This window comes from Choristoneura fumiferana, chromosome 26, assembly GCF_025370935.1.
Source record: "Choristoneura fumiferana chromosome 26, NRCan_CFum_1, whole genome shotgun sequence".
NCBI classification, from domain to species: Eukaryota; Metazoa; Arthropoda; class Insecta; order Lepidoptera; family Tortricidae; genus Choristoneura; species Choristoneura fumiferana.
In genome coordinates this window covers 7528898-7556646 of record NC_133497.1, presented here as the reverse complement: position 1 = coordinate 7556646, position 27749 = coordinate 7528898, and the positions used below count along the sequence as shown (strand labels likewise).

The 27749-nt window shown below is 38.0% G+C and overlaps 1 protein-coding gene across 1 annotated transcript in view; it reads right to left on the bottom strand.

The window, feature by feature from the left end:
- The window catches only part of LOC141442687 (uncharacterized), a 60395-nt gene extending 32883 nt beyond the window's left edge, over window positions 1-27512 (bottom strand). The window contains 2 exon segments of the mRNA XM_074107739.1: window positions 232-464; window positions 26820-27512. Coding sequence (XP_073963840.1) covers window positions 232-313 — 82 coding nt within the window. The 5' untranslated portion in view covers window positions 314-464; window positions 26820-27512.
- Between the last annotated feature and the right edge of the window lie 237 nt (window positions 27513-27749).

Sequence of the window (27749 nt, the reverse complement as noted above, 5' to 3'; positions counted from 1 at the left end):
GTTGAGGAGTTCCGTCCTGCGCAGAAAATCCTGTCTGGACTACCTGAATTTCACTACCAGATTTATATATTGTCTCCAAACTTACATAAGTATGCAGGATAAGTCAATTTGACCAACTGAAGTGGGTATAATTCGGTTGCAAGATTGACCCGCACATATCTAGTATAAAACACAATGCAAGTTAAAACAAAAGCTTGTAAAAAGAAAAAGAAATATCGAATAAGTACAAACCTTTAGCAAGCAGCTGGGAAAACATGCTCTGGACGTTGGAGTGGTGGTGTTTCCACCGCAGGCAGTACTGCTGGGGCACCATCTTAATAATAAGGCTTTGGCTTCAAGGGCAGGTCATGAAGGAGTCCTTTGTTTGGTACAAAATTTTGGTCGATTATTATGTACAAGTCCTTAACTAATTGCAAAGGTACTTCAGCGTTCTGGAATGTACTATCGGTGGTTCCGGCGATCACCTGCAACAAGAGAAAAATGGGTGAAATTTTGATTCATAGGTCGCCTTGATGTCCAGTTGTACGGAAATGCTTCCTAAGGGTCTCCCCACATCTGTCGACGAGGAATCGGTTTTAGCCGAATAAAAAACGCTTTATCTCCTCGCAATAAGAGCGAAAAAGACGTCTTCCCGTCATTTACCTCGCCCGCCCCGCTCAGCTGTTTCCACCAGAGGCCATATTGCCTAACGTTTCTGACGCTAGCGATCGCAATCAAATGACAGATTTCGCATACAAAAACTGTCATTTGAATGCGATAGCGAGCTTCAGAAACATTAGGCAATACGGCCTCTGATGTGTGCTGTGCAAGGATAGGTCGCACATAGGTATCTGGTGGAATCGAAGCCGAACTGTGCAGCTTTTTAGCAAGTCACAACTACGATGACATTCGGCCAGAGGCTGTATTGCCTAACGTTACGGACGCTCGCGATCGCAATCAAATGACAGATTTCGCGTACAAAAACTGTCATTTGAATGCGATAGCGAGCTTCAGAAACATTAGGCAATACGGCCTCTGATGTGTGCTGTGCAAGGATAGGTCGCACATAGGTATCTGGTGGAATCGAAGCCGAACTGTGCAGCTTGTTAGCAAGTCACAACTACGATGACATTCGGCCAGAGGACGTTACGGACGCTCGCGATCGCAATTTTAATGACAGATTTCGCATACAAAAACTGTCATTTGAATGCGATAGCGAGCGTTAGAAACATTAGGCAATACGGCCTCAGTTCTCCGTTTCACATTTAAATAGTAACAAATAGACTCAAATAGATACAAAATATTGTTATTTTCGAATGGCCGCCGATAAGGGCTAAACCTCTGACACGCTTATCAGTTTCCAAAATGCTGCGCACACGAACGATAGCGCTATCTCTATTTTTTCCAGCTAGAAAACAATTTTAAAATGCCCGGTCTCACTCTATGTTTGCTTCGGTGTGTGCGCCGTTATTTATCACGTTTTAGACACGTCTGCTATATGTTTGTTTAAAGATAGAAGTCAAAAACAGATTTGAATCAAGAATATTTGAGGCCCAAGGCGTCAGTTACATAAGTTATTGTAACAATCGGTCAGGGTGCGAGTCGGACTCGCGCACTGAGCGTTTCGTACAATTTGTAGTGTAGGTGTCTATGAATATCTAGTGTCAGCAGAGCATCTCTCCTGAGCAAAATGTACGCAGTGTGGGGGTCATTTTAGATGGTTACACATAAACATTATTGGGTGTGGTATAAAAGCTACCTTCATAGCAAATTTCCAGTTTCTAGTTTCTAGGGACAATTTAACTGCAAGTACCATTATAGGGTGTTATATTACGGAAATTTATACGGAAACATATTTTTTCTTCTTCTTCTTTTTTAAAATATGGCTTTTCTGTCCTAATTAATAGGACAATTTCGCCAGTGTCAAGGTAAACTCTCTTTGAGAGGGACGTTGTACAGTAATTGTAGTTTTTGCAACTTGATATTAAAATTCCAGAAACCACGTGGAGACCACTTGCGCATTAAAAAATGTTAGACACGAGAGCAATATAGAATTTTGGGATCACTGTTAAGGTTAATCGCCGCATAAAACACTATCAAAATTATACTTCAACTAGCCAAAGAAACAGAAATAGCAAAATTAGAGATTGTCTACATCCGCCATCTTCGAATGCTACAAATCGAATCCATGTTATTGGCTGTATCTTTTGATTGTGTTAATTTAGAAGTTTAGACTTTTTGACTACTCCAAGTGGTAGCCGACCTGAGTATTTGCTATCAATTCCAGCTCGATACCTCCACGCGTTCCTGAGAAAAAGTGTCTTGACAGACGGACAATAATATGATCCTATGTGCGCCGTTTTTTTTTTTCTTTTTGATGTACGGAACCCTAACAATCATAGAAGTTAATACTTAACGGTCAGTTAAACGTCTCTCCACTGTACGCTCACCGGCCCCAAACTGTACGATGAGGCATGGGACTAGAAGCCGTGGAAAAGTTGCGCATTTTTAATCAACTCGTTTGCGTAGTGCTGGGCGTTTGAGCCTCATGCACGAGCCTAATATCGATGGTGCGAAAATAGTCGAACCATTTGATTCCTGCGCCTGCCTGACCCACCGCAAAACGTTCTCACAGTAAGTGTCATAATAAATTTCCTAGTTAAGCAATGCCATGTCACTGACTTTTTCTACGAAAAGGTTCCACAGTGGGTAACGATTCAATGAGGGCTATCGCGTATGAATTCGCCGCTAGAGGCGCTAGTGTAGCGTGAGGTCTCCGAAATGTCAAATCTCATAGTTTTTGGGTGAGCTACGCGGGTTTATTTATAATTAAAATAATTTTGTGAATATTTCGCAATATAAGAAATTAATTATGGCAAATATGCGTTCCGGGGCGATGAATGTCTGTGTTTTGACACAGTTTTGTCTTTCGGAAACCTTTGTCCTCCCTTTTTTCCAAACAAAACGGGGACTATGGAGCACTGTGACATGCTCGATATTTTTATGGTACGGTTTTAAGTGTATTGAATATGATTTTAATCTAAACTTTGTTTTCACGCCCGTAATAACAGACTTTGAAAGCCATACTTAAAAACCTCACGCAACAGTGCGCCATCTAGTGAGACAAAAAAACGATAGCCCTCATTGGTTCGAGTGCACATCGCCGTGGGTCCATATCGGCTCCCATAACTGTTGAAAATCATAATGTATTGTTTGTCATAATCATAACCTTTTTTCTTATAATCCTGAAAAATTCTAATTAGTCCGCACGTCCGTCATAGTAGGGGAGCCCAAGAGGGGATTTTGCGTTTTACTCAAGCGCGTCAGAAAACCATATAGGGAGAATCCTTGCACCCTGTAATGTACCTCAACCATAAATGAACCCTTAATATTTTCTTTACATTATTATATTATTACATTCAGTCCATTCCAGCCTAGTTCCCACGCGGGCCCAATGCGGATTGGGGATAACATTCAGTAATTAAAAAAAAACAAAATCTAAACCAAATTTATTTTCAACTTGTCAGATCAACGGATTCCTTTCATATAATTGTCATATTTTAATTTAGGACGACTAAGACATCAAGCTGATCAGTCTGTATAAAAATGTAACGGGCTCGAATACTTCAAGGTCGTTTTTTTACATTTTCAAAAATCGGCCATGACTTGGTCGCGTCTAAACCGTCAGTCATTTGAATAGGACATTTTTTTGGGTTCACTTAACATTCCCTCTGAATATCTGACACGCTCGAATAGCTTTTTTTTTTCTACCCCACCAACCAACCCGTCAGATTAATACCTCTCGGTTATCAGATAGACTAGGTCCAAATGACAGTTATCGAGTATTTCCATGTGACTATTTTTTTACATTTTTGAAAATACGCACACAAAAAAATCACTCCGTCAAAAGGTTAGAGAAATTAAGTGCAGTAAGAAACGTTTGTAAAGAACCTCTCGTCTGTCTATATACTGTGCTGTGACTGTGCGAAAAATAACTGTACAAATAATTTTACTTTTCTCAGAATCGGATAAAAAAGGCGCAACTGCAAACTTGCATTTCTAACAGTTCTGTTGGGCAACTGAGGCGGTTAGGGTTGCCATATTCGCGATTGTATCGATTATTTTATTGAAATGAGATTTTTAATTGGAACATAACCAATTTGTAATAACAGAAAAAAAGGAAGAAGCTGACTTAATGATTAGCATATTAGACGAGGGCATCCACGAACAATTATATTTTTTGCATTGGTCCAAAATATTTATCCCCTTATTACTACGAATAATAAATAATATTATAATAATATAATTAATAGTGCAGATACGCGGTATTTAAATATCGTAGATTAGCACTATGTATTCTCGACGATATTCCTTGTCAAGGAATCCTCGAGGATCATAGAAGAAACAAAGAATGGGTTTTCTGAAATTCCGATGGGATAGGGAGCCATCCTTTTTTTTAGCTTTCTAGGGGGGCAAAGCCACGGACATAAGCTATTTAATCTATATTATTATTACTCAGACAGCAGACTCCATGCTATTTGCTAACCTATGATATGGTTTAAGAAATTCTAGTCATATTAACCCCTAATATGTAGTATCGAAAGCAAATGTATAAAATGAAAACAATTTATTCGATTAACTATAACAACGTTGAAATGTAATCACTTTACACCTTTTTAGTAGATTTAGGTCAACTATTGTCATTGACTTTCACTCGAGGCGGCTCTTAAGTTTGTAACTACATTGGATTTTTGGGCAAAAATTCGGAAGCCCTGAACTTTATCGGATAAATTCCATTCTTATTTGGAATTCCTAATCCTATCCTAACGTATTAGGCACAATTCCTCCTCTTATCAACGGTAACCGAGCGTGTGTACAGTGAAGGTCAAATTTCGAGTAAATTTTTCGAGTAGGGTAGGTATTCCTAAGATGTTTAGTTTTAGTTTCTTAACTAAGAGATCTCAAAAATCCTGTAATTTTTTATGTTAATTTTTCTTTAATTTTAAATTGTAATTTATATATTTTTTTGTTAGTAATTATTTCTTTTATTTTATATAAAAAAAAAAATACTTACTGCCAAGATAACTTACTGCAATGATTGGTCTTTCCGAAAGCACCGGTAGTTTAAAAAAGTGACATGTAAAAGAGCCCTTTGCGGCCTCCTTGCAGAATAAACGTTTGTGTTATTAATTGCCTATTTTCTCACAAATGTATTGATAAATGTCGTATGATACATACACGGTTGGTGTCGTATGATACTTAGCAACCTCGTATCACAAATAACTATTCTCTATTGCCTTCTTAAAACTACTGACAACCCTGCTTTAATGTATTATTTTTACGTCAAAACCGACTCAAACGCTCAATACTTTATACCAAGTCATATCTATCTACATAATTATGCATTGTGTGCTCGCTCTGCGTGTCCGCCTATTTTCCACCAACGCACAGAAGTCGACACAGCGCGCTACGTATACTAAGACTTCAGCGCTTCGAATCGACACAAAACGACACCGTATTTTTTACAGCCCTCCATAGAAAACTGGAAGCCGGCGGTTTTCATGCGGTTTTCAAAGTCAAAGTCAAAGTCAAAGTCAAAATATCTTTATTCAATTTAGGCTATAACAAGCACTTATGAATGTCAAAAAAAATCTACCACCGGTTCGGAAAAACCTCTGCTGAGAAGAATCCGGCAAGAAACTCAACGAGGTATATATTTTTTTTTTAAAACAGATTTACAATATTATTAAATGATATGTATACATCACAAGTATTTAACACAACTTTATTTTTAACACAGTAGGTTCGCTATTTGAAGGGATCGCTAATGCGGATCGGAATTATTTCCAAATATCCCTGTCCATGATATAATCATTAACTTTATAATACGCCTTTGATATTAATGTCTTCTTAACAATAGATCTGAATTTTGTATCCGTTTCATTTGTAATATTTTTTGGAATTTTATTATAAAAACGTATGCAATTTCCCAGAAAAGACTTTTTGGTTTTAGCCAGTCTGTAAGATGGAACTTTAAGCTTCCCTGTGTTTCTAGTAGCCTTTGGCTTATCGACGTTAGTGGGAAAATCACATATGTTCTTCCTAACATACATGATTATTTCAAAAACATAAAGCGACGGCAGGGTTAGGATATCTGTTTCCTTAAAAAAAGATCTTAAAGATTCACGCGTCTTCAAATTATAAATTGCTCTAATTGCTCTCTTTTGTAAGATAAAAATTGACTCAATGTCTGCAGCAGATCCCCATAAAATAAGGCCGTACGAAATAATGCTATTAAAGTAAGCAAAATACACCAACCGTGCCGTCGCCACATCGGTTAGCTGCCGTATTTTCCAAACTGCAAAAGCAGCAGAGCTCAATCTACCCGCGATTGCTGTGACGTGAGGTCCCCACTGTAGTTTAGAATCGAGCGTTATTCCTAAAAATACTGTTGATTTTACAAATTCAATAGTTTGACCATTTAACTTTATATTAGAAACTGAATTCGAGCTAGATGAATTTATCAACGAGAATTTAATACATTTAGTTTTCTTAGGATTTAGTAACAAATTATTGGCAGCAAACCATGCGGATATCACGGACAGGGTTTCATTGGGCTCAATGAAGTCGGTATCTTTTCTACTAACCTTGAACAGTAAAGACGTGTCGTCAGCAAACATAACTATACCCGACTTTTGGCTTACCATATAAGTAAGGTCATTTACATAAATAAGATACAGGAATGGGGCAAGAATGGATCCTTGAGGCACTCCCATTTCGACCACAGATCCCTCCGATACCGTTCCGTTAATCGCTACCTTTTGCTTTCTTTGTGTGAGGTAAGATTTAATGAGTTCTAAAGCGAGGCCACGAATGCCATAAAAATTTAACTTACAAATTAAAGTATCATGATCCACACAATCAAAAGCTTTCGAAAGGTCGCAGAATACACCTATAGCGTCATGTGATTCCTCCCAAGCTTGCAATATGAATTTAACTAAACTATGACCCGCGTCTGTAGTAGACCTGCCTTTTGTGAATCCGAACTGCTGTGGATGCATGATTTTATGGGTATTAAAATGCGAGATCATTTGCGTCAGCATTATTTTTTCGAATATTTTGCTAAACGCTGATAGGATGGACACAGGACGATAATCAGAGGGATTATCTTTATCACCTGATTTAAAAATAGGAACTACTTTACTATATTTCATCAAATCTGGAAATACGCCTTCATCTATACAGCTATTAAATATAAATGCTAAAGTTGGAGCAACGACATCTAAAATGGAATGTAGAACCTTAACTGAGACGCCCCACAAGTCTTCCGTTTTTTTTACTTTCAATAATCTAAAAGTCTGAATGATGTCACAGGGAGAGACATGTGTGAATTTAAAATTACTTAAGTTTGGAATAGATACATTTTGTTTTAAGAGCGATTCAGCTAACTTTGAGGAAGACGCGAGACATTTTGTCGTTTCGATGGGGATTTTAGAGAAGTAGGTATTAAACTCGTTAGCTACTTTAACCGCGTCCGTTTCTAATACGTTGTTAATCTTTAATGATATAGAGGACTCCGCGTTCTTACGTCGACCGGTTTCAGTATTTATAATTTTCCAAACTGTTTTAATTTTATCATCAGAGGACTTAATTTTATTAGTTACATGGGCTGCTTTTGCTTTATTACATATAATTTTGAATAATTTTGAATAATCCCTGACATACTGGTGGAAACGTTCATCAGTGGTACACGATTTCTTATCATAAAGATCATATAAGACGTCCCTACTCCTACGTATTCCGGGTGTAGCCCATTCATTGAATGATAGTTTGTTTCCTATTTTAATACGTTTTTTACTACACGTTTTATCGTATTCCTCGCATACAGTATTTAACAATATCTTGAAATTTTCGTTTGGATTTTTAGTATTTACTTTTAAATTGTTTACTTTTTGCGCGATGTTTGTTTTGAGACGGTCAAGTCTTTGTTTGTTCAACGGCCTAATTTCTATGGTTTGATTAACACCGCCCCTAGCCCGAGGTAACTTCACTGTTTGAGCTTTGTGATCCGATCGTACTCCACTGATAACAGCTTTTTCTAAATACTTACAAGTTAACCAAATGTTGTCAATACATGTGGCCGAAGTGGTTGTGACTCTGGTGGGTTCATTAAATAAGAAATTTAAATTAAAAGATTTTAGAACAGAAATAAACTGGTCTTTTTCAACGGATTGTGATAAAATATCGATATTAAAGTCCCCGCAGACCACCAGCGCTTTATTACGTTTTACTGATTTCCTTAGAACATCTTCCATAGTATTTATAAACAAAGGAATACTCGAGTTTGGTGGTCTATATATACATAAAATTAAATACTGTTCCGTTTCCGCAGAAGCGATCTCGCATACACGTTCAACGGAAAGGCTGGACAGGTCTTTGCGTTCTTTGAACTTTAAACCATTTTTCACTAATATGAGAGACCCGCCACCTGCTGCAGATTCTCTGCAGAAGGCGCTGGCTATTGCATAATTATGTACATTAAATTGCATTGAATCTTTTTTTAGCCAGGTTTCTGTTAAGCAGATAATATCTAAGTTTAACTTTTCAGAGAGTAATTCTAAATCTAATATTTTGCCAGTGAAGCGATTTATATTTTGATGTAGAAATGATAGACTACTTTGCTTCTCTATTGTCGGTGTAGGTAGTTTAAAGACACATTCGCGCTTGAAGGTGTCGTCCTAACAGGGCGGGGGAGGGGGGGTGATTTCCGAATACGGAATTAATATAACATGCTAAGGATTTAGCAAGCTTGTCGGGGGTCAGTCGGTAGTCACTAATAACATTATTAGTGTCAAAAAATAAAACGTCACTATGACGGCTCGTCATCTTAAACAATAATTTGTTTAAACGATATAAATGATTATTGGATTTATTTAGAGAAGCAGAATAGGGAAACGCACCTATAATAATGTTTGTAACCACACCTATAATAATAATGTTTTGCATGAATAGCCAAGTATTTTGTATTTGATTGATGTTTTTTTGTTACGATCGTTTTGAAATCGTGCGTTTTTTTCCAAATCGCTAGTTTTACGTTCGGGGCCGAGTTGCCGTGACGCAAGTTTGAAAATTGCTTGACATCACGGTTACATAAAAAGTGCTAAATGGAAATTGGTTTTCCGAATAGCGTAGAGCGTTTCGAAAATTGCTGATACTTATAGATTTTAACTGTTGTAAAGCGACTAAGAAAACCGGCCAAAAGCGTGTCGGACATATGCATAAAACCTGTTTTAGATGGTGGTAACCTGCAAAAACCAGCCAAGTGCGAGTCGGACTCTGAATATAATCTGGCCAAACAAAGCGTGCATAAATATCTGACACGACTATTTCTTGGGCCGGTAGGACATGGACATGTCAGATTGTACGCTCCGCTGTGGCAGATGTTAATGCAGAGGCTGTATTATCTAACGCGCGGACGCTTGAGAGAGAGAGAGACATTTATTTACACATATTCGATACACATAAAAATACATTAGATGGAAAAAATAACTCGGCATAGTGTTACGGCAAGCCGCAACGCTGTTTTTCAGTGGGACCCATTGAAATGAAATGAAATTGAATTTATTTGCATTAAGCGTGGGATTACATTGATGTTAGTTATTCGTGATTCGTCATTTAAAAACTAAAACATATAAAAACATAAAACACACTATCACTTGCTTGCTATCCCATTCATTATCTCTTTTCGTCTAACGGCGTGAGATGGCGACGGAAAGATATAATGAAAGCGATGGCAAGAGCCCGTGCTTTATACAATAAGGTCTCAGGTCTGTACGATTTAATATTCAGCGTTTTTCGGCAGCGGTGTGGTCGACCCTCAATAAAGTTCTAACGTCATTACATTACTGACAATATTCGTCATTATTTTATTGGTTACACGCGCATAAAATGCATGTCAGTTGCATCAAAACGACCTACATCCGCTTCACCGGTTTTTTACAAACAAACCCTAATGTTTGATCGTAAAGTCCAAATTGGAAGTACTATTGAAATGGAAATGAGACCTTAATCACTCCTCATGCGTCCATTCACTGCAGGCATGACACTTGTCCAATTGAGACCGGATTTGTCTTCCTGGTTGACTTGCCTTTGTTACTTGAACTATAATATCATACAATAGTATTAGTTTAGCCAAATCTCCCCACGCTGAGATCTTATAACTAATAATATATTATTATTGCTTTATTGCTAAAATTGCACCAAATGAGGGTAATTAGGGATAATCATCAGCCTATAGCAGTCCACTGCTGGACATGAGCCTCCCCCAATGAGCTCTGCGCCCTGTCCTCGGCTCGACGCATCCAGCTTCTACCAGCAGCCTTTCGCAGTCACTCCACCTGGCCGGAGGAATTAGGGATCCGTAGTTAAAATGGCAAAAATGGAACCCCTTCACACCGCGAATCCTCTGTAATTGTGATCAATGTTAGACCAGTGTTTTTCAAACTTTTTACGGATGCGACCCCCCCTGGGTCTGAAAAATATGTGGCGACCCCCTGCTTACCACCACTTACATTACAGTTATTTGTATTAGTCTTAGGTTAATAATATAAATATTGACTAATCATACACAATAACGATGCGACTGCGACCACCTTAAGGGGCATCCGCGACCCCCCGGGGGGTCGTAACCCACAGTTTGAAAAACACTGTCTTAGACTATAAGTTGTATCACATTGCGAGATAGTAAAACAACCGGAGGCCGTATTGCCTAACGTTTCTGGCGCTCGCAATCGCAATCAAATGACAGTTTTCGCATACAAAATCTGTCACTTGATTGTGATGGCGAGAGTCAGCCACGATAGGCAATACGGCCGCTGGTTTGGTAGCGGTCAAACGAGTGCAGCAATGTAACGGACGGTCTGCGTTTATCATCTTATTCGTAAGTTCATCTGTTCTGAGAACCGACGGCCGTTGGGGCCGAAAAGTTCTCAAATGGAGACCGCAGATTGGCAAGCGCCGCGTAGGACGTCCGCCAACGAGATGGACGAGGACAGATGACCTGGTTAAAGCCGCGGGTTCACGACAGGAGCAACTGGAGGTCTATGAGGGAGGCCTATGTATAAAACAATGGACGTCCTAGGGCTAATATGATGATGATGATGAAGTTCATCTACTATTTACGGCAAACAACTGTTTAAACAAGTCTCACGGATAGAATAACAAACGCAGGCCCGTTATATCAGAGAAGTGATTTAAAGTTCGTTAACTGTCCTAATGTTTTTATTAGTGTTAATAACCTATTTTAATTTTGTAAACTTTTTACCCCTATTAAAGCTACGTCACTAAGCATTTTTAATTCAGTAATCCGTACCTACACTGGGTGTCATAATTTTTCTTTAGTTACTCACTCTTGTAATGAATTGATTAAATTTCTTGTTTTTGCGAATGTCGCTAATTTACAATAAATCTTGTGCCGTGTTTTTAGTTATTTGCCACGAAATAAAGCTGCTAAAAAGCAAGCTGCAAAGCTGCTCTTGATCTGAGAGGAGGCCTGTGCCCGGCAGTGGGACGTATATAGGCTGGGATGATGATGATGAAAGCTGCTAACATTTTAGATGTTAAAAAATACACAAAAAGTTGTTTTTTTTTTTCAACTGAAACTACTACGTTCAGAATAAGGTATGTAAATACTAGATACATAGCCATTTTTGTTGCCAATGAGGTGTACAGTCGAGTTCTTATGCTTCTAATCAAAAATATCCGAACACACTGCTATGCCGTTAACAATAGAAATGTGTTCACATATTTATGATAACATTTTTGCTAAGAAGTCGACTGTACTGTTAAAACATAAGGCACACGGTACTTTCATAAGTTTTATTCTCCCTTCCCACAGTAAACCGATAACGGAGATAGATTCATTTCTGCGAATCCATTCAAAGAGCCTCGGTACGCAAAATGCATTGTATTATTGTTAGTGTTCTTGCGTTCCCATGCAGTGTCAACTATATACATGCTTATTAGTAGAATAGCGTCCCGCCCCGGCTTCAACGTGTGCAACTTTAAAATAAGCATAAAATAAAGAATGTCCGTAAGCAATCAAACTCGGTAACCTCACACTTTCCCCCTCCCTTTCCCCAAAACTATATCCACGCAGAGCCTTTCTAACACCGTCCTCTCGATCGACTATCAATTGATGTAAACTGCATTAACATTCTTAAAACATCTAAGCGTACGTACATACACACACAGAGGGATAGACGGCGGGCGGGAGCGACTTTGATTCACACCTCAGACCACAGAAATAAGTTACTTATTACCTACTTATTTCTATGGTTTTAATTTTATACTATGATGTTTATAAAATATTGATCAAACAATATATTGAACAACTAGCTTTTGCCCGCGGCTTCGCCTGCGTGGAATTCTGTTATCGCGCGCCGTTCCCTCGGGAACTGTGCATTTTTCCGGGATAAAAAGTAGCCTATGTCACTCTCGGGCCTATAAACTATCTCTATGCCAAAAATCACGTCGATCCGTCGCGCCAATTCGACGTGAAAGACGGACAAACATACAAACACTTTAGCATTTATAATATTAGTATGGATTAGTTGACAAATTCCAGATGTCTGATTGTAAACTACAATGTACATCTTTTCTCCTTAAAATAAATTATTTTCATATCATCAATATAAATAATTATTTTGCGCTAATTATAGACTGATAATTATCAATGATAACGTCCAAGCAGCTTGATATTATGCGTAAAAATTTAAAGATAACCTAACCTAACCCCGCCCCAGCATTAGTGGATTTTTTTAATCTGGACCAGAAATTCTTGGAATCCCAGATTTGAATTCAGCAACCCACCAAAGATATAAGCAACCGAAAAGATCAAAACTACCCCAAAACATCTTTTAAACACAATGACTGAAATAATCTTTAAAAAAATACCAAAACCATCCAGCCGTTTTGGAGAAGAGATACTCACAAACTTTCGCTATAATATTAGTATGTTAAATCCAATGCAATGCCTAAGTAACTAAAGCGCATATACATAACTCATAACAAAACACTATCGAGCAACCGCCAAAATTTCGATAATATTACATTATTTTTATTAATCAGCCAACAGGAAAAATATAGGCGTAAGTAACTATATTTATTGTACGACGCAATGTACCTAATATATTTTGGAATTATTTGTTCAAAAGTCTGACTAGCTTTGACGATTTAATCATAATATGATATATAATATTATACAGCGTAAATAGCTTACTAAACGTTATGTTAAATCAGGTTATGAGTTTTTTACCCGACTGCCCTAAGGAGGGTCATTTTTTTCGAGCGTATGTATTTTAATACCCAGTCTAAAATTGGCATAAAGTATATTGCATTTGTAACAATGTAGGTATTTGTATGACTTTGATCTTAGTGAGGCTGTATACAGGGTGTTAGGTAGTTAGTAGGTAATCCGTGAACAGCGGATACAAGGCACTAAGGGACGTTCGAAAAAAGTGTTTTAGGTTTGGTAAAATAGCCACCATTTTCGAAACATTTGGAGGTTGACTTTTCTTCATAAAATTACATTCTTGTTCATAATTTTGACCATGGTTCTCTATTTAATTATTTTTTCTTACTGTATTTTATTTTTCTTAATATTGCGGAATATAAGTGCTACCAGATAAGCATCACCACTTTTCTATACCTACTATGAGATTGTGGAAAAAAATCGTTACTAAAGTGACCAAGGAGACTTTTTTTAGAACGTGTTTACATCCACTAATCACCTAACATCTTGTAAGTATTTAAATACTTAACTAGAGTTTACCCGCGGCTTCGCACGCGTAAATCATTAGATACAGTAATTGAATTTAAATTCCGGGATTTTACAGAATTCTCGTGGGAATTTCCGAAAATTACATCGTGATTTTCATTGACATTACATAGGGTTGCCAACCGTCCTGTTTTCCCAGGACATGTCCTGCTTTTTGGGGTGTCCTGGGCTGTCCTGGATAGTTTCTAAGCATCGTCCCGAGTTTTTAAAGAGTCCGTCAAGGACCTATGTTTTAAAATGAGGGCTATCGCGTATGAATTCGCCGCTAGAGGCGCTAGTGTAGCGCGAGGTCTCCGATATGTCAAACCTCATAGTTTTTGGGTGAGCTACGCGGGTTTGTTTATAATTAGAATAATTTTGTGAATATTTTGCATTACCTGAAATTAATTATGACAATTATGCGATAAGGGGCAATGAACGTCTGTGTTTTGAGACAGTTTTGTCTTTCAAAAACTTTTGTCCTCTCTTTTTTAATACTCTTATATATAGTCCTGGCTTTAAACCGAAATATCCTGGTATTTCTACCTTTAAATCCTGGATTTCAAAGTTTGGAGATGGCAACCCGAACATTAAATTAAAAGCCACTATGCTAAATTTCGTGAATCTAAACCTAACGGTTTTAATTTCAAGATTTTATAGTTAAATACATACTTAAATACATATTAAACATCCAAGACCCGAGAACAAACATTCGTATTATTCATACAAATATCTGCCCCGGCCGGGAATCGAACCCGGGACCTCAAGCTTCGTAGTCAGGTTATCTAACCACTTGGCCATCCAGTCGTCAAAACGTCGACGTCTTCGTCGTCGGTTATATGAAAACTACGCGCGGAAAAGGGAAAAGGATTCGATTCGATGTCGATTGTCGGAAAAATAATGAGCATTTAACAGTGCCAACTGACTGACATCAATATCAGCGTGTATCTAGATACTTATGGATTTACTTTTAAGGTAAAATGATTTATCCCTTAGAAAGGTCAAACAAAGGTTAAACATATTTTTGGCTATAATTTCGTAACCCTTAAGTATTTTTGAATCAGAATAGGAAAAAGCGATCTAAAACCCTATCCCCCGAATTGGTTTTTGAATCAGGGTACAGTGGTAAAATATTAACAATGCCAATTTCCCGTAATACTCCATAGCGAAAGTGTTCTAAAAGGAATTAGGATAATTTTCTTAGTTTTTTTTAAATGTCGTCTCCATTGCACAGCTTCATCATCTCTCCGAATCCTAAGATTCCTATTTTTCAGAGTTTGTGCCTGTGGTGTCTAAAAAGCCCTTAATAAAGCTGCGTTTCCACCAGAGATCAAAGTCAAAGTCAAAATATCTTTATTCAATCTAGGCTATAACAAGCACTTATGAATGTCAAAAAAACCTACCACCGGTTCGGAAAAACCTCTATTGAGAAGAATCCGGCAAGACACTCAACGAGGTATATTTTTTTAAACAGATTGATTGATGTGCGAGGGCCGAGGATGTGTTGCGAGGAACGTTTCATTTACCCACCTCGTGCTTTGCGACTCTAGTGGAAACAGCTGAGCGTAGCGGGGATAGGTAAATAAAGCGTGTCTCTGGTAGAAACGTAGCCTAACAACAACTACTACACCAAGCAATGCATTTACTACAACTGCTGTCCCCAAACCTTTCACTCAACCTGTTGCTCCGTTCGGAAACTGCACTAAGCCTCAAAAAGCCCTCGTGTGAACAAACTCGACGCGTTTAGAAATCTGCCGTTCATTTTGCTAGTTTTTGCCTTTGCTTTATAACATTTACAATTCAATGGGATAACAAAAAGTTGCTGCAAGGTGCGCCGACTCCGGCAGTATCTATACTAGGTATACTGACAGAGACAGCGCCTGTGTGCACACACACTAGTACAGATACCTAGTAATAGTTTTCACCGTTCATTCACTCTCTTAATAGTAGATCGTTTCCTTTATATTGTCTGTTTGGATCTAGATTTTCATTTTTAATGTCGATTGTGAGCGTGTACGAGTTGGCCACTTTTTACAAGTTTTTATTTCACATGCAATGTTTGTACGGGCAAAATCTCGCATGTCGCAATTCGCCCACTTCTAGTTATCCGGATACGGATAAAGTAGCTTTGACAATTAATGCAAATACAAACAAAGAGTACATTGAACAAAATGCTTGTATTAAAATGATCTTTCACTTCTCATGCTCGTAAGTTGGTGTTTATGCTGGATCTAGGCGACATAAAACTATTTTTTATGCTCTAGTGCATAAAGTAAAATCTTCGGCTAAGACTAAGGTAAACAGGTGTCAACAGCCACAAACAAAAAAAGTTTCTATATTTGTTGAATAATGTAAAACTAAAAATCAACCAATCGATCGGTGATTTTGTATAGCAATGCATGTAAAATAAAAGGTATCCTAGTAAGTGAACAATTGTTTCCACTGTTGCTATTTAATTTCCTCTCAATCGAAGTGAAAAGCAAAGTGTAAAACTCGAGCATTAAACACATTTTCCCCTCGACGTGTCTATCCAGCCTCGCCGTACCGGGCTCGGGTGGCTTTACAAACGCCTCGGGTAAAATGGCTCGTTTTATGCTATTATTGTACAATCTACTATTTACAAGCTTTTATTTAACTTGCAATGTATATGTCTATATCTACGTAAAATATGTATGGGTGAGTCAAATCTTGCAAGTTTAATTTGACCTACTTCCAGTGGTCAGATTCACTTGAAATTTGGCATACTTATCTAAATCTGGTGACAATACAATAATCTGATAGTGTCATCCCGGTGGTTCAGCCAGGATCATCTCCGCAGGACGTAACTCCTCAACGGGTACGGAAATATAGTTTGAATGACAATGCCAGTACAGTCAACAAAAAAGCTTGTATTCAAATTTATTTTTTAACAAAAACTTAGTTTGCACATTCTCTTTCAATGAAATCGAGATTCGCGCTGACGTTGTTCATCCACCAGTACCTCTCATATTTCGTTTTCTAGATTTTTTTACAGTACAACGGCAAGTTCCACTAGGCACAGGCAAAATTGTCCACCGAATACCGATGCACAGAGCCATATAAAAAAAACTAACTCTTTCAACCTCTTCCTGTTTGTTCCTAATTAGGATTTAGCTCTAATTCTGTATCCAGAGTAATTTCAGAGTTGGTCTTCTGGAAGAATATTCGTGTTATCTTTAGCAGGAAAACGAAACGTATGCACTTTGACAGGGGTCAAAGTGGGCACTCTGCGTGTCATTTTGCTTTGTTCCTAGGGGTTTTTCTTACGTTCTTCATCTATTTTTACATATCTAATTCGATCGAATACTAGCGTGGCGTAAAGATGGTAAATAAAATGAACCCACAATTCAAACATAGCAAGTTTCTGTTAAAAAAATCATTTCGACTGTACTTACATTGTCATCCAACTTACACATGTACACCAAATTTCAAGATAATCCGACCACTGGGCTGGGAGTGAGTCAAAACGAACTTGCAAGATTTGAGCCAACAACAACCAACAGGGTAAGTTAAATAAAAGCTTCAAAAGAAAAGTAATCCTCGTTATCTCAGGGCATTAAAATATCACAAGTGTCGTAATAGGGGTAAGGGGAGTATGGGACCAATTGGAACAAACCAAATAAATATTATATTAAGCTTTTTAGTACTTTGGACAGTATAAATGGCACATTTGAAAAACAGTAAAATGTACTGAACCCTTTTCAAAACACGAAATCCCTTTGGTGCAATAGGGGATTTGACAACAAACAGCATTTATAAAGTTAGTTGGGATAGTAGGGATATGCGGTAATTTAAAAATAGAACGAATGTGAAAAGTAAAATTGTTTTAGTTATTTTAAACAAATTGAAGATGTCGCTTCTGCATTAAAAAAAAAAGAAAAAACAAACAAACGCTTGTCTATATCTCAACACAAAATGTCTCCCCTGCACAGAACTCACAGTAGGTATAGGTCAAATAAATCATAATACATAATACCCGTTCGAATATTATCATCTTCAAATCTTAATTTTGAGCCTTACAGTCCACATTATGCATCCAATATATCTATGCCATCCAACTGAACCTTCTCAAAAGGTAGTGAATTCATACATATTGTAGTTATAATAGACTTCGGCAAATTCATCTCGAAGAATTTGCTTTTAAAATATTGTAACTACAAAATTGTAATAGGTACAAATAAATAACAATATAGGGTACTACGGTACGGTATCATTGTTTTATATAAAAAAGTGGTAAGTATAACGAAGAGCCAGTAGCAGGCATTTTTTCATAGTGTTTTCAAAAATCACCCTTAGCAAAATAATAATAAGTACCTATCAAAATATAACTATCTAAGTAAAATATGTAAATGTTTACTTAAGTGAAATAATTGAAATGAAAGCTTAAAAACTTAAATAAGTTCTTGTATTTATTAATTGTCATTTTTTTTAAAGAAATGACTTTACTGACAGTAAATATCAAACTGTGCCAATTGCCCCCATGTTTCCCTATTCTGACATCACTGCCCTGAGATAACGAGGTCTAGTCATGGCAGATTGACTCATCAATAATCAGCCCAAAGTTTTGGGTTAAGAAGGCTGAAATTTTGTAGAAAAGTTCCCTTCATGATGTCGACAAAGAATATCCCTTTGCGAAATCCCCAAGGGATAGCAAGTTTTGCGAGGGGTTGTAGCCAGCTTCAATTCTGTACAAATGGAAATCACTTCCGTCGTCTGTTTTCCCGGATAAATATAATTTGGGACTATTCACGGCCAGAGTGAATAGTTAATTACTGAACCAAGAAGCTATATCTTCAACCTGGTCAGTTTTAAATTAAATAATCTCCTTTTTTTAAAGTTTGGAATATTGCCGTTTAATTTCCTTGCAATGGAACTAAAAAGTATAATAATAAATCGTTCAAAAAAACCATTTTACATTCGACAGTCAACCGTCGCCACCGGCTCGGATGGAAATAACGTCTCGGGTAAAATAGCGTTTTTATGCATTGGTTGCACTTACTACGGTTTAAAGCCCTGGTCAGTCGAACATAGAATTTTAGCGATGTACATATTGTCCCGGGCAATAATGTGCCAAAGGAAACTTTCACAATTTTGCATGGGGATTGAAACTTTCCGTTTCATAAATTTTAAGTTCTATATTTCTTGTGAAAATTTCTAGAAATTTCCGAGAACTTCTCCAACTTTTTGGAAACTTTCCGCAGCTTGCACACCTGTAGTCCCGAGTGTAATAAAATAACGGCTATGGTATATATAAACATACGTGGCGATATTAGAATATATCAACAAACCATATAGAAATTGTAGTGTTTGTGGGTTACACGTCAAGTCGTATGATACAATTGCCTATATAATGGCTGTATTTCACACCGTTTAATTGAGACTAGCTCATTTTTAGTACATTGTGTCTTAAGGGCGGTAAACAAGGAATTACGAACGAGAGTCTATTAGAAGCCCGAAGTCGAAGACTGAGGGCTTTAATGAGTCGATGTTCGTAATTCTAGTACCGCCCGTGCGACATACAATGTTTTTCATCACATTTGCGAGTAAAATTATATATTTGTAAAAGAAAACTAATATTTTTTTGAAAAATTGCCGATACCGCTGACTACGCTCTTGGCAGCGCCAGCCTCCGCGCCGCCCTACCCCAGCCTGACCATGTGCCCGACGTGCGCGCGCCGCGCTCCTGCACGCCATGCAGTATCACACTCATTTACCGACCTTGGGCTTCATGACAACAAAATTAGTACGGGCAATGACTCATTTACCGACCACGGGTTTCATGACAAGCACATTAAGGTCGAGGGTTTTATTTGGGGGGTTGCAACCAAGGTAGCCTGCATGTTACGACACTGTTTACGAGCAAGTGTGATGAAAAAATATTTATTACTTTTCGCGTTCAATTCAATTTGCCAGTGAGAGTTTTTGTGCCAGGCCAGTTGGCGGTAGTATCGCAAAGTCCGTTGACAACTTCGACATTCGCGTCACGTTAGCGATTGGATACATAACTAAATGGCCAATTGCAAGCGAGACTGTAATGTCAAACGAACCTCTCGATACCAACGCCATCTAGCGATATTTCCCCTGTCAAGAAACCCTATTGTGTTAACAGTAAAGCCCAACACACGCAGACAACGGGGGCGGGTTGTGCGCGGGCCCGCGTCGGGTGTATAACATGGCGGTATATGGACGCACGACCCGACCCGCGCCCGCCGTCGGTGCAATGGCGCCATGTAAATACGCCCGTCGCGGGCCCGCGCACCACCCGCACCCGTCGTTTGTGTGTGTTGGGCTTTAGGCTCGACTCTACTTCCAAGAGATCGAATTTTCAAATATAACTCGAAAATACCATTCGAAATTGGTGAAAATTGTGCTCAATTTGAAATAAGAGTACGGCTAGTGGCAATTACAAAAATATGAAAATTTGTATGAGCGTGGGATCAGAATCAAATCCTAAAATTTCAATTGCTAGGATTAGAGTAGAGACATCAATGAACTAAAATAATTTCCTTGCTCACCCGCGACCTTACGATAGCTAAGCTTATGCAAAATATGTGTGTTCATGCAGTTCGTCCACCTCCACACTGTAAGAACACACACAAATCACACAAACCCATCTATCACCACCACCACACTACACTGACGCGTTTCGAACTCAACCAGAGCTCATCTTCAGAGTGACACAACCGTACACCATGCTACCAGTTGTTAGACTAACGAACCACAACCACCGTTTTAACTTGTCACTGTAACTCCCCAAGTACCCACATACGTTTTATGAAACAAAACAAAACTACCCACAAATTATTAATATTTTTTAAACCGTCCTTCAAAACTACCTTGATTTTTATATATACTACCTGTATGCCGAATTTCATGCAAATCCGTTCAGTAGTTTTTACGTGAAAGAGTAACAAACATTCAAACATCCATCCATACAAACTTTCGCGTTTATAATACATATTAGTAAGAACCTTTCGGCGAAAAGGTAAAGACCCTTGGTCCGTGGGGCCCTGGCGCTCTGAGTCTCTTCAAAGACTTATCAAAAAGACTCACTTAAAAACCACAGACCGAACTCCTCCTCCCTCAACGCATCAGTCTTAACTACAATCCAGCGAGGAAATGCTGCAGCAGCTTCGGTCGGTGTGAATTACTGTACTTTTAGTCTATTTCATTTTAATCTAGTTTTAGTTTGGCTTAACTAATAAAAATAAAGCTGTAATATTTATTAAAATTAAGGTGAAATATCGATCGAACCTAACAAGATTATCTTCAAAGGCTAGCATTCCTAATAATTGTATTATAATATCAACGCAGATATTGCGCGTACGCAGCGCGTAAACAGCTGAGGGGTCGACGACCCCGGTTTTCGTTTTCGTCAGTACCCTGCCACGTGCATCCTTATTTTGATCGCAGCAGCAACAATAAAATGAGATTTGAGGATGAATTTTCAAAGTCCATTTTTCATTAGTTGATTAAGCTTCTAAGTTAAGTGTTAGTTCGGAGAATTTACATGTAATTAATAATAGAATCAGTGTCCGATCACTGGCACCTTAACAACAACTTAAGGCGAATTAGCGCCTAGTGACCTTCTGCATCCAATCGGACAAGGCCACCGCTCCCAGCGCGCATCATTTCCATCCCTTTCCTTCTTGTTTATAAATATATACAGGAGTATTTCTAAAAAAGTTGTCCCGTCATGAAATTGAAAAGAAATCAGTTTTGTCAAGAAATTATTTATTAACCCTAAGGACGAGATCATAAAACATAAACTACATAAAACATCCAAAATTTCTTGACGTAAGGAAAACGTCACGAAACCTTGTGAGGAAAAAATCGTAATTTTGTAACTACATCTAACTTTCATGTGCGGAATTACATTTGAAATTTACCACGAGCTTTACGGTGAAGGAAAACATCGTGAGGAAACCTGCACAAACCTGCGAAGCAATTCAATGGTATGTGTGAAGTTCCCAATCCGCACTGGGCCCGCGTGAGAACTACTGCCCAACCCCTCTCATTCTGAGGGGAGGCCTGTGCCCTGCAGTGGGACGTATATAGGCTGGGATGATGATGATGATCTAACTTTCTATTGGATCCATCAACAAAGATTATCTGACTTTTTATCACTTTTACCACAAGTTTTTGTATATTTCAAAACAATATTACTTATTTTTTTGTGGTGAAATAGCGTGAGGAAATATATATTTTTTTAAATATGCGCACAACTGAAAAATTTAAAAATGGACTTCTTTTTGAGAAATGGTCAAAACTATAACAGCATCTATGTGTTTTTATGTTTGTATTTTAGCCCCTGAAAAAAACGCTACGTTTTTTACGAATACTGCTGCGGCTGTTGTCCCGAAAATAACTAATAAGTCTGCCAGTTTGATTATCAGAAAACGTCATTATACTTACACTTTCTTCTTTCTTTTGTCTATTAAACATAACCCTCCTTCTTCGCAGTCGGGTACAAAAATGATGAATGAAGATAACTATCATCATCATGTCAGCCGAAAGACGTCCACAGCTGGACATAGGCCTCCCCCAAGGCTCTCCACTCAGACCGGTCTCGTGCTTTCCGCATCCACCGCGCTCCCGCGATCTTAACCAGGTCGTCGCTCCATCGTGTTTGAGGCCTACCGACAGCTCGTCTCCCGGTCCGCGGACGCCATTCGAGAACCTTCTGACCCCATCGGCCATCAGTCCCGCGAGCAATGCGCCCCGCCCACTGCGCTTGTTTCGCAATTCTTCGAGCTATGTCGGTAACCTTAGTTCTATTGCGAATATCATCATTTCTGACTCTCCCGCTCCCGCAGAGAAACCCCCAGCATAGCCCTCTGAGTGACTTTGAGCTTCCTCATGAGAATGAAGATAATAAATATATGTGCAACACTATTTAACACGGCGTGACGTCACAGCCCCCCCACTCCCGAATTGACGCTCTTTCTTTGTCATTTTATGTTTGATTGACAAAACAAAAATATATGTCCAATATTTTCTGATAATATTATCAGACTTACCCCCTGTTTCACCAGCCATTCATTAAATTTATCTGACGGATAAATGTGATGCCGTCTCTGTTTGTTTTGTTCGAATAAACGGAGACGGCATCACATTTATCCGTCAGATAAATTTAATCAATGGGTGGTGAAACAGCCCCTTAGTTTATTGCATCAGACTTACTTTGCGTAGGTCCATATCAATAGAAAGAATAGAATAGAATTTATTTATTGTCAAACTGTGTACAAAAGATGACATAATATTAGTTCCAACAGTTACCCAATGTGGGCAATGAACTAAAACAATTACTTTGCTCAACCGCGACCTTGTCATAGCTACGTTTATGCAAGAAATGTGTGTTCATGCAGTTCCTCCACCTCCATACAGTAAGAACACACACAAATCACATAAAACCATCTATCACCACCACCACCATACTACACTGACGCGTTTCGAACTCAAGCAGGGCTCATCTTCAGAGCAACACAACCATTCACCATGCTACCAGATGTTACCTAACATGTGTGTGTTCTTATAGTGTGGAGGTGGAGGAACTGCATGAACACACATTGATTGCATTAAAATAGCTATCATAAGGTCGCGGGTGAGCAAAGTAATTGTTTCAGTTCATTTATCAGACTTAGTTAACTGACAAACAAAATAAATCATTTTTTATACCCAGGAAACTACCAAATTGTCAGGTTTTTTCAACTTTCCTAGATTTTTTTTCTGTGGTTTACAACCCTATAAGCAGTAGGTGCCATGGCATAATGGCATTAAACTAATGTTTGTTTTCGGGACTTGGATAATAAGCATTTACCTATGTATTTATCCATATAAGTACTGTATTGTACATCTCTTTATTGTACATAAAACAAATTCAATTTTTTTGACTGCTTCAAAAGTTGACTGGCAGAAGAAGGGATCAGGGATAAGTTCGCCTGTGTACTTAGCACTTTTTTGTAACATTTTTATATTTCCTTTTTGTACAATAAAGAGTATAAACAAACAAACAAAAATAACAGTTAACAAGAGAAAGTGATGTACAAAGGCGAACTTATCCTTTAAGGAGATCGTTTCCGGTAAAAGTATATCTATATCAGCTTTGCTTAGTTGGGGACTAGGTCAAATGATGTTAATTGTCCCATAATAATTATTTATTTGTTTTTAGTTTTTCCTACAAGTAGTGAAATTATGTCATGAATGGCATCCGTTAATTAGGTTTGTGTTTGTGTATTGTGATAAATTTTTCAGTTGTCAAGTTCATTGTTGGTGTTACCTTAAGCTGAGACTCAAATGGTTCCAACAGAAGATCAGCATCGTCTGCAAGGTTGCCAGCATGCTGAGTTGGGACCATTTCGTGACAATATCAGAATCGCTTATGGTTTTCTTTTTTTTTTCTTTTTATCACATGTATTTTGTCAGGAATAAATGTTTTTCTTTTCTTTCATTCATTCAACTGCAGAAGCTATCATGCTGTTGTAATGACCTACCTATTTTTCCTTTCAACAATGTTGCTCAACAAATGTTTACCATGAATTGTAAATTAATTGTCTTCTATTTTTTCCTAATTTTTTTATTTACGTTTTTTTTTACTTTGATGAACCTAAGATTGTTTTTTTGGAATCTTTTTGTATTTTTTATTTCAATTCCAAATTTTTACTTTTACGGTCATCCCGTAAAACCTAAATTGAATATACAAACTGAAATATAGATGCACAGAAAAAACAGAAAAATAAGACCATCACTGGGAATCGAACCCAGGTCCTCGGTATCCGTACCGCGTGCTATGACCATCAGTGGTGTAGCGGTATAGCACGCGGTACGGATTACCGAGACCTGGGTTCGATTCCCAGTGATGGTCTTATTTTTTTGTTTTTTCTGTGCATCTATATTTCAGTTTGTATTTTCAATTTTGATGAACCTATGTTTTTTTTCTTGCGAGAGCATGGATTGGACCACAGGATCAGTCAAACTGACACAATCAGTCATGTTTTTTGGTTTAATGCAGGTTTAACTGCTGTACACACAGAGCTTATTATCATCATCTGATATCACATTGTTTTGTAATATGGTATGGAAAATTTAGATTTTAACTTTTTTCCTTACATAAACATTGTGCAAATTCAACCGTTTCACATTTTTCATTATTATTGCAGAACTGTTTTTGATAAAAAAAATATGGGATTTTACAGATCATGAAAAAAAAATGGAAATCGACCCAAAAAACTTGCTTAAATCCATGTACGTAATAATACAGTATTTTTTAATTTCTGTTAAACTTAAAGAGTATCGGATTTTTCCCATCAAATAAAGTGAACTTCTCTAAAACAATATTGTTTTAACTGGCACAGTTCCTACAAGGTATTTGACAAAATTAAGTAAAAGCACAAGTTCTTAACGTACAAACTAACGTTTACCTTTCAAATTACATAAGAATTTTCAATACATAGCTGTGCCCTACAAGACGGTTTTTTACTAATGATTACATTATTTTTTAAGTTTCTTGACAATATTGGAATAGTTTGGTACTGCGCATGAGCATGAATCAAGGCGATCTTTGAAACTATGCTTATTAAAATAAAATATTTGAAAATAGTAAGAATGTTATGGTAGTAGCAGGATGTTTTCTGCAACTTGGCTACTTAATGCACCTGCATTTAATAGTCAAGTTGCAGAAAGCAGCATATTGAGCATGAAAGAATTTATGTTTAGGGGCTACCCGAGGTTTTCATCGATTTTTTACAAGTTTTGAATAGTATCTCCTACTTTTGCATTACAGAGAGAGTCAAACGGCTATCGGTTCTCCAATCTTTTAGCTCCATTTTTGTCTACCAGATTTTGAATTGAAAAATGAATACTCCCCCCCAATCCTCCTGGTGTTGCAGGTGTCTATGGGCGGTGGTGATCTCTTATCATCAGGAGACCCACTTGCTCGTTTGCCATCCAGTTGAATTAAAAAAAAAAACTTAATTTTGTGTGATTTTTTTAAACATTGTCTGTTAAAACACTTATTTCGTATCTCTTACACTCGTAAATTCTTCTTTCGTATTTCGTATAGGCAGTTTTGGGTACTTACTGGATTTAGGTTATCTTTGGCCACATTTTCGAGCAGTGTTGTGAAAATAATATGGAAATCATGTGGTGTTCTACCATAAATACTTAACTAAGATTCTGCCTATCTAACAAAATGTTACTTTAAAATTAAGAAGGCAAATTTTATTACTCTATGTTGCAAAACTCTTTTTCAGAGTTCAAAAGTCAAACAGCAACTTTTTGTTTTGGCAAGTATACATCAAAAATTTATTTTTACACTTCTAGCCAAGGAGAAAAAACAGTGTATTGTTTTGTGGGTTCATGAACACATTTCATTTTTATTTAAAAAATCGGTATTATTCGAGACATGCAAGACTATAATGCCAGTTTTTTATTTATGTTCCACTTATGAATGTATATTTTCAACAACCAACCAGAATGTTCCTATAACACAATCATTTGAAACAGTAGAAAAGTCAACTGTGAGTAAAGTGCATAGGCCTACCTAAAATATTCCACAACAGAGGTTAGAGCTATATTCAAAGGTGAACACAGCTGATCAGTGCCTGTCCTTGCGAGGTTATAAAAAAATCAACACAGCCAAGTGACTCACAAGAAATTCTTAATGCTTAAAGCACTCAACTTAAATGAATGTTTTTTTCTTAATTTGTTTACCATATACGGCTACAAGGTAAGTGAGTACCTGATTCAAATATAGAAGCTGTGTTAACAGTGCCTGTTTAAATATTACATTTATTATGCAGCCTGATAATGTTATCTCACTAATAAACATAACTTTTCAAAGACAAGTTATTCTGGTCACAATGTGAACAGTGAACAGCAAGAAACTATTTTATCTGGCTGGTTTGTTAGGTTTGTTTACAGATTAAAAAGTGGCTGATTGTCTGGCAGCCTTTGCCACCTGTGGGCGACTTAAAAGGTATGGCCGAGGCTCGGGAGCGCTACTTACAGCCAGTTGCCGTCCGAGGCTGGCCGCCGCTTGGCAGTCGGCAGTCCCGGCAGTGACGAGGACCTGCCAGTCACCGCGCCACCGCCAAAAGCGGCTAAACACAACAATAACACAATTCTGCAGCGCACTTTCACAACAAGAATGCACTACACACAACTATCAAACAAACAAAATAGAGAAAACTCAATGCACCACACGATCACCCACCGAACATTGCAAAACAATTTATCTATCACCGAGTCCAATGTCGCGCGGTCTCAGAATTCCTCGCGGAGCACTAACCCATATTCGGGCGTCGTATTACTGTGTAATCAACGGAATTATTACCAATTTACGGCACCGCGCTCGACGTCCGTTCGCCGCTGAGAAAATACTTGTAAAACGTTTTTCGAAAGCGCCTAGACGCACGGCCGTGGACCTTTCGAAAAAGTACAAAATATAGTCGCGCGCCAAATAAGAAAATCGATGAAGCCGTTGGGTCGTCGCCGGTTCTAAACTGAAATAATATTTTATCAAAAAATGTAATAAAAACGACATTATTTCTAGTGACGGTTCCTAGCTGTCAGAATTTTCTATGTGAACCCGTCCGATTTGAGAAACACGCCGTCAGGACGCCGCCGGCGTTGCGAGCACGACCTTCGTAATCGGCCGGGTTGCCGCGACATGCAGGCGAAATTCGACCTTATCCCAAGTACCACTTACGACTTTCCTACTTGGCGCTAATCGCGAAAAATACGAAACGGATATGAATTTGTTTTGTAAAACTTACAACAGGCAGTAATCAGTGGATTGGAAAATTCCAAATAATATGAAGCTAGCGAGCGAGCGGTGTCCGTATCCGTGGACAGAAACGCGAGACACTGTTTTCGAAACAACATTGGCTCGGCACGACGTCATTTTTGGCGTATTTTGAGTTGGATCGTGAACGGG